Source organism: Anguilla anguilla, chromosome 10, assembly GCF_013347855.1.
Source record: "Anguilla anguilla isolate fAngAng1 chromosome 10, fAngAng1.pri, whole genome shotgun sequence".
NCBI lineage: Eukaryota > Metazoa > Chordata > Actinopteri > Anguilliformes > Anguillidae > Anguilla > Anguilla anguilla.
Window position 1 is genome coordinate 38,331,628 of NC_049210.1, and position 14,220 is coordinate 38,345,847.

Genomic DNA, 14,220 nt, shown 5'->3' on the forward strand with positions numbered 1-14,220 from the left:
AGATTAGTGCCGATCAACGACGAAACGTTGGATCGTGAAACTAATCTTGCCTTTGCTGTCACGTGTGTTCCGTTACTGTTAAAGTAAAATATAAAAAGTGACAATTACATTCAATTTTATATTTAACTTATTTTATAGACCCCCCAGTAACTCTAGAAAGCACTAAGAAATTGGATATACACCCATGCATCTGTACAGCCGACAGAGCCTGGTAAATGTAAAACTGGCATTACTTGGACAATAGGGAAAACTATTAACGTGATCTCATATAGGCTGCATTTCTGGATGCTAGCCATGCTCCTTATATGGCCAAGAAACTAACACACGTATCAGGTACACCTGTGCTTTTGGGGACACAATGTCGGCTCATTTGAGCCTGGCCCCTGACAATGAATTTTCATTGTGCAAATTGTACTTTGGTTCAGGCTATTCATATATATATATATATATATATATATATATATATATACGCGTCTGGCAACTTTCATGTTTATTGTTAATGCAATATGAGTATCGTCGCATTTCTATAGCTACAACGTAACTTTGGACATTCAGCGAACTATCCGCGTGTCTGAAGTGCGTCATTTTAGGAAACGTCATCTCTTAAAACGTTGTAAACAAGTTACAGCAGGAAGAGAAACTTAAAGCAAGGTTGTTGGTGGGTATTCCCGGCGTCATAAGGCCGTCACACAGGCTATTTAAAGACTGAGCTCTTGTCATACCGGCAGACACATACAGTCGAACAGACATTCAGCCTCCGAAACTCCTGTTTTAACAATATCAGCAAAATACGCTGAAAAGTGTCAAACGCGAATCATGAAGCAGCAGCCAAGAATGTCCACTCTTAAAAAGGGCGAAAACCAGAAACTGACAACCAAGGGTAAGTTAGATTGAAGTTAACGAAACAGGCTGTAAATAGGTGTGGCAGTTACAGTAAATGGGCATTGTGTGTTTGACGTAGCATATTTTTCTTCTTTATTTCCTTGACTCGTTGTCAAATAGTGGCATATGCGTTTCTAAAACATGACCTTTCTCTTTGTGTTATCCAGACCAAAAGGCGATCGTGGAATGTGCGCACCAGCTGCGTAAAATTGGAGACGTCTTCAATTTCAAGTACAAACTACTGGACATGCTGGCCAAAAAGGAAAACAAGGGTTGTACGATAAAGTGAAAAGGAAAACGCCTTGTTTCACGCGAGAAAATCTGCGATCGCGGGCCGTATACCTCCAAGGAAGCGCGGGGAATGGACACGGGAATGGACGATACTCTGCGAAGACCCGCCGGGCGAAGGACCGATTCGTGTCACTATGGAAATGGAAGACGAACGATTTCCCTGAGTTGGGTTACTTCAGATGACGCCCGGAAAGGAAGTTAAATTGGCCGCAATCTTCGTGTTCTGAACTGTAGAGGAACCACCTTCTTCTCATGTACTGCGTGATGAATTACATGTTTGTTTCTGGCTAACGTGAGGAGGAAACAGGTCAGGGAATTCCACAGGAGAAAGAAATAGTCGATGTATAGATTAGCCTACTTGTGGTGGTGTAATCATAGCAACTGTGTGAGAAATGTGTGTGTTTTGTTACAAAATTATAATGCTTCTCCAGACAAATGTCTGCATTAAGGTAGTTGCTATGTTCATACTTTTTCATATCAAAATGGCATTTTTGTGCTTGTACTTGGTGAAATATATTATACCTAGCTATCATGAAATAAAATGATTCTCAAAAATTTGCTTTATGACCATTTTCATTATGCATTTGGGAATTAAAAAAAAAAAAAGAATTAGTCACTAGTACAGCAGACAAATTAAATTCTCGATGTTAGTAGACAGAACTTTCATGTTAAAACACAGTTCTGATTGAAAGCACCCATGCTTTAATGAAAAAGCAAAGCGGGGGAAAAAAAAAGTACATATTTTATATTCAGTCTTGCAAAATATTTTTGTACAGAAAAGTTCAGTTCTGCTTTGTGAGCATGCATTTTTCTGTCTTTGTCATAATTTATTTTAATCATGGGGTTGCGTTCAACACACTGCACCTTTTTTTCCAAATATTCTTTAACGTAGAAAAAGCAATATGAAAGAAAAACCATAATATCAAACAGTACGATAATAAAGCAAGTCATGACTGTAAAAAATTTATCACTGCTACATGTACATCAAATGACAAAGCATACTATACAAACATACCTTGATTAACAGTCACATTACAAGCCAGTTTTCTTCAATTCTTCCTCAGTTACAGTTTACAGAGACAGGACATTCTCTTCAGTTTTTAAATAAATCCATAGGCATTTTATGTTCAAATAACTGCACTGCGCAATTTGACATTTTATATTACAAGTACAAAAGCCTGATTTAAATACATAAATTCTAGTAGAGGATTTAATCAAGTAAGTCTCAAAATAATGTTTAATGATGTGTGAACTGAAAATTTAATCCCACAACATCAGTCTCAGTTTACAGCTATTTGTTTTTGAATCACAAAACAAAATTCCACAGCCTTCGAAAAACTATGTTCGTATCAATGTCTATATATTAAAATCAGACAGCTTCAAAAGATAAAATAGTACAGTTTGCGTTATTCCCACTGCTGATTCAGTTTTCTAATAGCATATAGTACAATGAGTGAAAAAAATGTATAGTACAGTAAGAGTATTCACACTGAGTATTGCAAACAAGTTGTGCTTGACAAGGGCTATGAGCATGGTAGAGTTTATATTGACCGTCAACATCATTTACAATAAATTACCCCCTACACTAGATCTGCCAACCCTGTTCCTGAAGATCCATCATCCTGCAGGTTATTTCAACCCTAATTTGGCACACCTGATTCTATGAATCAGCCACTCAACAACATCTCTAGCTGTGGCAGGAGGTGTGCTTTGTCAGGGTTGGAGTGAAAACCTACAGGACAGTAGATCTCCAGGAACAGGGTTGGGCAGCCTTCCTCTACATCATATGAAATTAACCTTAATATGTAAAAAAAATAATTTAGCAGATTTTGCTACAGAGAAGTTGTATCCAAAGTCTTTGAGAAGTTATTTAATTAAAAATGCATAGACAAAACATACAGGCAAAATCACCCATGGGATTTTGCAAATGTAATTAAACAATGTTTAATATTGTACCGAAAATGCATCTCAAAAAAAAAACCTATAGGATCATGGGAAGTATCAAAACCATATAAACAGAATTTAAAGAGTCCTACAATATACATATGAACATGACTATCTTTTGAACAGCTTCAACAGGTTTGCTATCCAGTCAAATGTTCTTTTGGCAATTTATCGTTATATCATTGTGTGTGTTGTGTTTATGCCCATACTTGCTTGGAATAAGTCAATATTAACATCTTGCAGAAATACATTTCACTGCACATGGATGGTCTCACTTAAAATCCTACTGCTTGTATACAACTGCTACTTTTTTGAGAAGAGAAACTTAAAATAAAAAATTGCAGTTCCGTACAAAACGTAATGCATCATAGTACCTAGTAATGTATATTCATCTTTTCATGTACACACATTTCCAAACTTTCCCTAATTGTTATGCACATTAATACTACTAAGTTTTTGGACAACACTTCAGACACCTCTATTACTGGCCAACAAGTATGCTGTCAGATAATTCAGTCATTTTACAAGCCAAACTAACTTAATTGGGGTGGCATGGTGGTGCAGTGGATAGTACTCTTGCCTCACAGCAAGAAGGTCCCAGGTTTGAATGTGTGGAGTGTACAGGTTCTCCTCGAATCCTCATGGGTATCTTCTGGGTACTCTGGTTTCCTCCCACAGTCCAAAGACATGCAAGTTAGGCTAATTGGAGAAATAAAATTACCCGTAGCTATGAGTCAATGGAGTGTATGCCCTGCGATGTATTTCCCCAACGTGTGCCCCCATGACCCTGATCAGGATTAAGCAGGTTAGATAAGGGATGAATAGAATGAACTCCATCTTGGGCCACCCATGATATTTGATACCGCAGTGCTTTCATAATTATACAAAAACTTACTCATTTCAAAAAAACTGGCTGGAAAATGGGCTGTCACTCTGGTTAAACTGGAAAAACAAGTATTACTAAATTTAAAAAGGCAAACAGAAGCTCGAAAAAAAAAAATGAAAGCATAATTATTTCACCAAACAGGACTCCACATACTACAGCAATTGATTAGCATAATAATTTTTATGTGGTAACAGTGGTAATTAAAACCTTAAATTAACTAGTCAATTTGTAATTGTTGGGTTTGGACATTCAAGTACTAGACTACTACAGCATATGTGTGGTATTCAAAAATGAAACTATGAAGTACAGCAATTCAAGAAAGGTGTGGATCAGCAAAGCACCTGGGTGAGGTAGCCCATTTCAGACTGAGGGTACAGCGGAAGAGTTTATTTCACGTCTTTTATGGAAGCAACCGACCCGGAAACCTAAATATAAATCCACTTGCCTCTCAAACAAAGGCAGGTAAGATAAAACACTGTTTAAAAGTCATACTATGCAGGAATTTTTAACCTGTGTTCACAATCAAAGAGGTCTCCTCCTCTGCCTTCAACCCCACCCATTCTCCCGTGTACCCAACTAAGTCACAGGCACGCTAATTCTTTAGAAACTACAGGTAAATTTCTCCCATCAGTTATTTGGAGTTGGACCAGACATTAGACTACATTGTCCAGTTAGGTCCATGGACCGGGCATGTACAAACAATTTGAAAACCAGACACTCTGGTTAAAAACTAGATGTTTGGAAACCCTAGCCGCATAGCTAGATGTAACATTACAGTAACAGGTGTAACAGGTCCAACCAATAATAAGCCAGCTACAATTCACTTTTCGCTCCCTTGGCGAACTTCAGGTGGCACCACCAAGATTGCCAGTGCATCATAGATATACCTTAGCCTGGATATTTTATAATATTTTCAAGTAAAAAATTCCTGCATAGTATGCCTTTCAGATGAAACGGTGTTAACTCAACCCAGGGTTCTTGAGAGGCCCCATAAGAACTCTGAAGCAAGACATAGTGACAGTAAAAAAAAGCAATGGCGTTGTGACATCACCGATCTCCTATGTCACTGTGAAAGAGGTTTGGTTTCCAATTAGAATGAGGAACAGCTTAGTTGCATCACAATGAAAGTAATTTTGAAATCATTTTTCGTATTTCTTCAAGCCCAATCAGAATAATAAAGGAAAAACAGCAGTTAAAATATGCTCATTACTATTACTCCTTGAAAATAAAAATGGATAAATTCATCACAGCCCCCCCTCCCCCCCACCATATTGTGTACAATAGTACTAGTGCCATAGATCTTTTGTACGAGCCATTTGTACACATGGATAAAAATATTAATATCACAAATATAACCATTTTGAAGGTATAAAAACTTGAAAGTAATAGTTCATCTCTTATATACACAGCACACAGTTGGGTCCTCTTGTTTTTTTTTGTTTTTGTCACATATGCTGTCCAGTTCAGCTTCAGACCAATACAAAATACCAGACAAAGAGCCCCATTGTCATACAGAAGTTCTGGGTTTCCTGATCACTAGCTGGACCGAGCCATCTGAGACAGCCTTGATAATGTTCCAAGCATCACAGTGCGTGAGGCCCTGCAGGGATTGCCCGTTGATGGCAAGAACTTCATCTCCAACGTCAATGACTCTTGAGAGCTCTGCAGCTCCCCCTAGGGAATAAACGAGAAAGTACAATTGATCAAATCAATGCTAACAAATCTCATTACAGGACATTTACAGAGAGCAGACAACACAGAGGAAATTAAGAGATTACATTTTTTATGTACAATCCATTTATACAGCAGTATATTTTACTGAAGCAATTGAGGTTAGGTGTCCTGCTCACATATACCAACAGTGGAAATTTAAAGCATGTTCACATATACAGACATGCAGAAACACACGCATGGCACAGACTTAAAAACCAAGTCTGCCATAGTTACCCTTAAAAACAGTTCAATGTATTAAATGGCAGAATTGTAGAACGAGGTTTTCTCAGTAAGCGCATTACAGATCAAGGCTAGCGGGGAGATCCAGATTTCTACCTTTGAAAATGCGTTTGATATTGAGCGGCCTGTCCCCCTGGGCCGAGGCCTTGCCCCCGTCCAGGCTGAAGCCCAAACCTGCCGAAGTCTTCAGCAGCTCCACGCTTAGAGCTCCATCAGGGCCCACCTCCACAGCTGGCACAGGAAGGGGCGTGGCCAGGAAGGGGGCAGGATACCAGAGGGAGAAAGCAGCAAATCCGAAGGGAAATCACACCATTACACTTCACGCAAGAAACAGTCCTCAACATGGTATTTAGAGACAGTGGAGACCATTAAAACACCTGCAAGCTCATAGAGGTTCAAAAAGTATTGTTACAATATTTAGATGAAGTGGCTACAACATACTTATATGCACACACACATTTGAGTGCATATTGAGTGAATGTATTCAGAAACATACAATATGGAATTGTAATCATTGGTGGTCTGCTAGCTTCATCTCCTCACCTGGTCCTGTGTCCATAGTAACGTCTCTGGAACCTGCAGCCCAACCTCCAATCCTGGTGGAGACATCTTGTCTCTGGGACGAGGGTTCACTGTCCTTTCCCCTGCGAATTACAACCAGGGCATGCCTGGGCAGCCGGGCACGGTGGAGACAGGAAAGGGCCTCTCCATGTGTGGTCCCTCTCAGATTGGTGCCATTGATGGACATTATGCTGTCCCCTCTCTGAATGGTACCTTCCACTCCAGCCACCCCTCTGGAAAATACCCGATGGACCTACCCATAATATAGATGATTTTTTTAATCAGTGCGTTGATAAATCACTTTTGAGTGATTTTACTTCAACACTGGGGGGAGTCAAAGAACATACTTGCAAAATGTATTTATGTATTTGTTAAATTATGTAATGTGTATTTGAAAAATCATTTTTTAAAAATGTTTTAAAACAGAAAAGTCTTGAAAGGAAAATAAAGCTGAAGTATTTCAGAAAGATACAGAGAGCCACAATAAACATTTCAACGAACATTTCATTTTGCATCTTGCCTGAAAAGGGCAGATAAGTAGAATCAGGTGTCTTAGCGATGGGCTATAACAAAAACCTACACCAAGATCAACCCTTTTCAGACAAGATTGGACACACCTGCCTTATAACATCAATTTATATCTAGATGTTAAGTTATTTCTATTGAGTACAGAATCGATGAAGAAAAGTGAATTTCAAGACAGATACACCTCGCAGCGAACCACACAGACAGACACCCGTTGCTTACAGTTATTGACTTCTGTTCCAAATCAGCCCCGCCAGCAATGCTGAAGCCCAGCCCGGAGCCTTCCTCTTTAGTCAGGACCACAAAATGAACACCTTCTTTAACCTGGGGAGTCCAACAGGGAGGAGATCAATAAAACAAATAAAACACACTGCCTATGCACTGCTTTCTCCAGAAGCTAACTAAAAATGGGGGTAAAAATTTAATTTTACACTGCAGTGCAGGGGAGAACAGATTTGCATCCAAGAGATATCAAATAAAAGATTGGTTTTATGCTTTGTTCTACAATTATAATCACACAGCTTATATTAAAATGGAACCCATTTCACTCTAGCTGTTGGCACATGCAAAATAATCAGTTTGTCTCTTGACTGGTCATCCTTGTTAGTGGAAAAGTGTATGTCATGCCTAATTTGTCCAAAAGGAGAATGTGGAGCATGTCCTTTAAATGGATATCTTTACTGACTGCTTGTCGTCTGTTTGTGCCGAGTCTTAGAAGTAATGTGTTAACAGCTTCACAGTGGCCTATTTTTTATGCATGGTGTAATTCATACTAAAATGCTGAAGAGCCATGGCATTCTGCCATTATGCTTTGTGACAGAAGAAATTCAAAGATAGCACAGCACAGGAGCCTATTTTAGGTACAAAAATAATTAACCTCTAAAACCTTGATCATATAAAGACAATTACCTTCATCCTTTCATCCTTTTTTAAAAAATTCCCAGCCTAGTCCAGAATTGGACACGGTAAAAAACTCCAAGAATTTAAGACTTAAAGTGAAATGTTTCCACCAAGCTGTCATTAAAAAATCACATCAGTCAAGCCTTGCAAAGAGACATTTGTGCATACAGCAGAGGAGGGAAGGCATCAGTGCCATAAGCCAATGACAGCAGCGCACGGTGAGATCACCTCAGAGAGAGCCTTCGCTTCCTGTATCAGCGTGCACACATCTGCTTTATCGGTCAGCGGCGACAGAGCCCCCCGCAGCTTGCTCTGCTCCGAGGGGGAGGCGGCCAGTTCGCTCAAACTACCAGACAAACGCACAGCATGGATTTCAGTTTAACCATGGAAACCCCCCACCCCCCCACCCCCCACTGCGACACGTGAGCACATCATATCTACAGCAAATCAGTTAAACAACTTCAGTTAAGATGACTGCAAAACCAATTGTGAAATTCTTACTATGACAAAAACAAGACGCATATGGTTTTGCAAGGGGATATGATATCAAGACAGATCATTTAATCCCCCAACAATCACACCTGTAAAAATAACATATGCTATTAAACATAAAATACCAGCAGACTTATGTATTAATAAAAATTTATAGTATAGTATATTTTTTTATACCAGCCCCACTGTTTATAAAACATTACAACGTGATAGTGCAAATTGTGCTGACAGACAAAAATGTGTCAGGAATTTCTTTTTTCTTTTTTTCATTAAAAAAAATTTGTTCTAGTTCTCCAAGTCACAACAACATCAGTGCAGCTGGGGCTCTGCGGTCTGGTGAGCCTCAATAACTGAAGTCATCTGTCTCGGTCTGAAGGCGACCCCAGATAAGCAGGCTGTACACTGAGACTGCACCGTAAATCAACAGAGCGCAGCAGGGTCAGGACACCAGTAAGCCACAGGGGAAGTGGAGATATGCCGCTTGCAGGCTTACGTTTTTGTTTTTTTTTGACTAAATGCGCTAATTTCAGAACGACATAAAGGTCTGTTTTCACTTGATGTGCCCCAAAGACTTAACTGAGTTTCATCTTTTTGAGTAGAAACCAGGACAGAACTCAATCTGTTTGAATTAAGATCTCGCTGATTTCTGCATTTCATTTTTCCACTTAAATAAAATGTATTTGGTTGAAGCTGGCAAACTGACTAACATTTGAAAGACAAGATTAATAATTGATTTTTCTTAGGATCTCCCAATCATGATTGTACAGCATAACTAAATGTTTTACATAATTTATTTTAAAATAATAAATAAGATGAAGACAAATCTGTATGCCTGTTTTGATAACTGAAAAACAGAAAATACTGAAAGTGCAAGGCATTAAAAAAAATCTTCTTTGTAAAATTCTTTAGTTCACATCCTTAGAAATTATGGCTACCATTACAGCTTATTACCCAAGATAAAATATTTATACCTCAACCAGGGCTCTACAGTGCTACGGAGCATTTGCTCCTGAAAAAAAAAAAGAATAATAATTTTGGAGCACATCTACTAATTGTGGTTCATTACTGTACTCCTAATTTTTTTCAAGTTAGGAGAACATGTGCTCCTTGGAAAAAAAGTTAGCATAGATTCCTGCCTGAAGCCTGCTCTCAAAATATTTAAAATATGTGGGCAAACCAGTGAGATTAAAGGGATAAGTGTGAAAAACAAATATAGGTAAAGGAACATATTACATAAGGCAAAGGAAGCTCCCCCACTCACCTGATTGACCAGCTGCTGTCTGGAGACTGCTGCTCAGTTGCCTTGCTCTTTTGAAAATATTCTCCAGGTGCTGATCCTGCAGTTCCCACCCCTCCAGTGGATGCCCCACTCCTGCTGGCCCTGGGGAGGTCAGACCCCCCAGGGGCCGTAGAGCTCAAACATGGCGTACTCTCCGGGGGGTTCCCAGCAGACCTTCTGGGCTGGATCTCCAGCTCGGTCTTGAAAGTGGCGGCGGCGGTGGCGCCGCCCGCCACTTTGGCAAAGTCTTCAGTGCAAAGCTTATCGAGGTCGGGCATGCTCAGTGCCCGCAGCTCTCTCAGCCGGGAGCGGGACAGCCCCGAACGGCCACGGGCAGGCCTGCTCCGCACAGCGGGCGTGGTCTGGGGCGGGCAGCCCGGCCCCAGTTCCGACGGGGCAGGAACGGTTTCTTCCTCTGCGTGGGAATCCAGACCGCCGTCCGAGGTCATCGGAGCCGCACCGGAAGGAGACTTCCTCTGTTGTGGTGACGGCGGAGGAACGTCGCACAGGTTATCGGCATATGAGCTTAGGCTCCGCCTCAAAGTGCGGTGGTCGGTCGAGGGGGAGTTCGCCGCGGTGACGCAGCCTGACGATCTCCTGCTCAGTGGGGGTTTGGACGTGATCGCGTAGGACTGGATGTCAATGCACTTGGTGACCGGCCTGTCACAGCTGGCCAGGTTCTCGAAGGACTTGATTCTCTGGCGAACAGAAAAAGGGTTGGCGACTGCAGGAGCGCTGGTGTCCGTGGAGTAACTCCGACGATCCAACTTCAAAAGGCGCAATTTTAACCGGCCAGCTTCAAAGTCGTCCGTCTCCTTGATGCTGATGTGGTTTTTGATAACGCCGTCCTTTTGGCCATCATTTATAAAGTCTAGTTGTTCATCTGCAGCAACACTTGAATCTGTAGCTTCATCATTTGAGACTGAATTGAACTTTTCTCCATTTTGAGAAGAGCTAGATAGCTCTGCCAGGCTTTGTGGACTTGGAGTACCTGATCCTGAAGTATAGTGTGAGCTGGCAGTTTTCTCTAGGATTTCTTTTCTTCCCAAAATGGGTGTGGACGCGGAGGATGAGGGCAAGGATGAGGACGACAGCCGCACTTCAATGAAACTCCTCTGAGTTGCAATCACCACAGGCCTCTCTTTTGACTTTAAACAGGGCTCCTCCTGTCTAGTATTGACCTCTGCCTTTGGCTTGTTAGCCTTGGATTCTTTCCTCTTGTTCGCAAGTGGACTACTAGGCGTGTATGTCAAACAGAAATTTGGAGGTTCCATCACTGAAGCACCTGGATCATTCAACACCTTACCATATCTGTGGTTGGGAAGCCTGGGTGAAGCTGGTGTGCTTTTGTCTACCTGTTTACCTGCCTGTAAATTGGCCGGAAAAGAAAGCCTCTTAGCCTGGATTTTGGGAGACTGAACTGGGGAGGCTGGGGTTGTCTTCTGTACGGGACTCTCAGGCCTTGATTGTTTTGTAACAGGCTGGTCTTGCACCCTACTACTTCTACTTTTAACACTAAGGCCCTTCAGTTTCGAAGGGGAGTTGGTTTTTGGCAATTTTTCAGTCAGCTTGACTCTGCTGCTTGACTGAGTGGAGCTGGAGCAGTCGTTCTCTGAGTTGATCCCTGGGGCCTCAGGACCATGACTGGAGGAGTTCTGCATTTCGGGAGGACTCTGTGCTTTCTCTTTCTCACCATTTTGTGACGCAGGTGCAGCTGATGTCCTCCCGTTGGATTTACTATCACAGTAAATGGAATTCTTTGACTCAGAGGACTTGGATGATGGTGGAAGTTCTGGGGGTTTCTCAGGAGACAGCAAAGTATTTGCTTGAAGCTTTGCTGTCCGCTCTTGTGTCCTTGCGGTCATGTGACAGGTAGCCTGCATGAGAGAAGAATCGCCCACACTCAATGAAGCTTGGCTAGCTTTGGTCGTGGTCACAAGCTTGTCACATGGCCTGGCTGCTATATTACCGTGCTGGTCAGTCATCTCAACACTGTTAGGTGGTATAGCACAGTGGGAGGACTCCTGGCTAGCTTTGGTAGTGGCCAAAATTGTGTCACATGATGCTATGCCACCATGCTGGCCTAATATCTCAACACCCTTAGGTGTAGCACAGGTGGAAGACTGGCATCCCTTTTTCTCTTCACTTGTGGGGTTACTCCTTTCAGACATGAGTAGGTTATCAGTGGACTGAGTACATGGTAAAAGAGGCACCTCAGAAGATGTCTGTGATTGGTTAGCTTCATCAGGGCTATCTTTATTGGTGCAAGATGGGTGCTGAGGTTCCAGAGGTTCAGAGTCATTCACAGTCAGTTCTTCATCTGTCTGACAAGGGGAGGTTGGGTTCAAGGCAGACTGGTTTGGAGGAGAGAGGGGAGGTTCCTCCTGACCAAAATCAAAGGACCCTTTCTTCACATTCTGTGAGCTTATGACCTCACAGGGAGATGATGTTACAGAACTTTCTTTTACTGTACAGTCCACTGCCTGCTGTCTAGAGTTGTGGTTCTCACTGTAACAAATCTCGACTTCCTCCTCTGAGTCCACCTCCTGTGGCTCGGCACATTGGGTCAGACCAGAGCTTGCAGGATTAGCCATGTGGTGGACCTTCTCAGAGGTGGAGTCGCTTTCAGACTCACTGTCATCCACCATGCTGTACATGCATTGAGAAGCTTCGCCGTCTTTCTCCTCAGTGGGTCCATTTGGAATGCTAGTCACTTCCTCGCTCATATTGCCAAAGTTCCTAGAGTAGCTCTGCAAGAATGTTTTGCTCATGGGCATGAGCAGACCACCTGTAGTTCCTCCATCCAAAACCGAAAAATCCAAAACGTTAGGCCGTACCAGCGGCTCCTGAGCCGAACAGTTCTTGTTTCCTTGCGGGTTAAGAACATTGTGCATCGGGCTAACGGTGGTTCCATTACTGTGTGCATTCAAACTAGAGTTCTTGTTCTCACTTCTCAGAACTTTGTCTGACGAGGAGCACAGTTCAGATATAATGTTATCAATGTCAGTGACAGGCACCTCGTGCTTGGGGTCTGTTTGAAAAGGATGTTTTGAATTAGTCTGCGAGGGGGTGCTTCCATGATTTGCTATGTCCTTCCTCTTGAGTGCTTCATCATTAACCTCTGGGGTGTTTTTGAAGGAATCCACCCTGGGGTTTCCTTCATTGCCAGATGACATCATCAGAGTAGATAGCCGATCTACAGCTGCAGGATGGGAACAGCAATAAAAATATTAAAATTACAAGAGATTCTTTATAAACAATTTAACAGATAAAATAGTCTCCTTATTGCCTTGCTTAATCAGGAGTAAGATGAGTCACGGCTTGCAAATACAGAGTATAAAGAAGAATACAGCTATAAAGAAGAAATACTCTACCCCATTAATGAGCTGAAATATCGTATTTAGGATAGGAAATGAAAAGTTTCATAAAGGATCTTTCATGGCTTTTTCAGTGTATAGTTGAAAGTTTGTAAAGCGTAAAGTTTTTTTTAATGATGTAATTTTTTGAAGGCTAACTGCTATCACTGACTACAGTATAAGAAATATAATTTGATTATGAAATTAGTATCAACAAATATCTTCACTTTTGAAATTACTGTGATTTAAAATACTTATACAGTCTCTTAGGAGAACATATCTTTCTCATTCATTCACTATTAAAACTAATGGTATTGCTTCCTTCTTAACAGCCTGTTTGAATTACGCAGGGAAACTTAGCTTCAAGTGGTGGCCCAGATATGATTAATACTCTGTCAGATTTTAATGGAGTTACATTAATATGACCCATATTATTCAGCGGCTGTGATGAAACATCACCAACCTGACAGCAGTGAGACTCGTTTCCTCTATAAATCAATATGCCTTCAACTCTGATTAAATTAAATTAAAATAAAATCATTCCTTAGTTTCAGCACGAGATGAAACACAAAGTGAAAGACTTCTAAATCACTTCATCTACTACACTGCAAAAACCAAGAAAATAATTAGTCTTAACAAGGATTTTAGTCCTATATTTACTTGTAAATGTTATTTCTATGACATTTTTGCAAAAGAAGACAAAAAGATCACCAATGAGGTGACTCATTTCAAGATTTGACAATGGTAAAAAGTTACTTAAAACAGGCTAGTATGTTCTACTTGACAGAAAGAAATGGATTTTAAGAGTCATTACAAGAGTAAAACACTTGTTAAGACAGAATTCTTTGCAGTGCAACCCAGAAGATCATGCTTGCTTGCCTTCATTATAATGAAGGGATAAAACCATGGATGAACCGTAAGCCCAAAACCTGATCATGCACTGGTCCAGTTCATGCTTTTCTTGAAGAACAAGCTGAACTCCTGTACTCTGCAGCCAAAGCTTCCTTTGATATTTGTACAGTACATGCAGTGACTAAGGGACCAAAAAATTCACTCTGACGTTAATAATCAAGGTGTTTAAGACACTAATTTGTTTGCACAGTTTGTTTGATTTTGTGCTGCAATAAATGGAATATGTTACGTAATTGACG

The 14,220-nt window shown here is 41.1% G+C and overlaps 2 protein-coding genes across 4 annotated transcripts in view; one reads left to right on the forward strand and one right to left on the reverse strand.

Moving 5' to 3' along the window:
* The first annotated feature begins 816 nt into the window (after positions 1–816).
* pmaip1 (phorbol-12-myristate-13-acetate-induced protein 1) lies at positions 817–1,765 on the forward strand. The gene is made up of 2 exons (XM_035435617.1): positions 817–880; positions 1,050–1,765. The coding sequence occupies exons 1-2, from the start codon at positions 817–819 to the stop codon at positions 1,169–1,171; spliced, it is 186 nt and encodes a 61-aa protein (XP_035291508.1). The 3' UTR covers positions 1,172–1,765.
* Positions 1,766–2,120: 355 nt separating this feature from the next.
* Positions 2,121–14,220, reverse strand: part of pdzd2 (PDZ domain containing 2) — a 91,158-nt gene continuing 79,058 nt past the window's right edge. For all 3 annotated transcript variants that reach the window (XM_035379411.1, XM_035379410.1, XM_035379412.1), the window contains 6 exons: positions 9,696–12,915; positions 8,171–8,288; positions 7,265–7,366; positions 6,500–6,770; positions 6,053–6,187; positions 2,121–5,677 (listed from right to left, as the gene is read on the reverse strand). In XM_035379411.1, the coding sequence (XP_035235302.1) occupies positions 5,511–5,677; positions 6,053–6,187; positions 6,500–6,770; positions 7,265–7,366; positions 8,171–8,288; positions 9,696–12,915 (4,013 nt within the window). In that variant the 3' untranslated portion in view covers positions 2,121–5,510. The remainder of the gene's footprint in view (positions 5,678–6,052; positions 6,188–6,499; positions 6,771–7,264; positions 7,367–8,170; positions 8,289–9,695; positions 12,916–14,220) is intronic.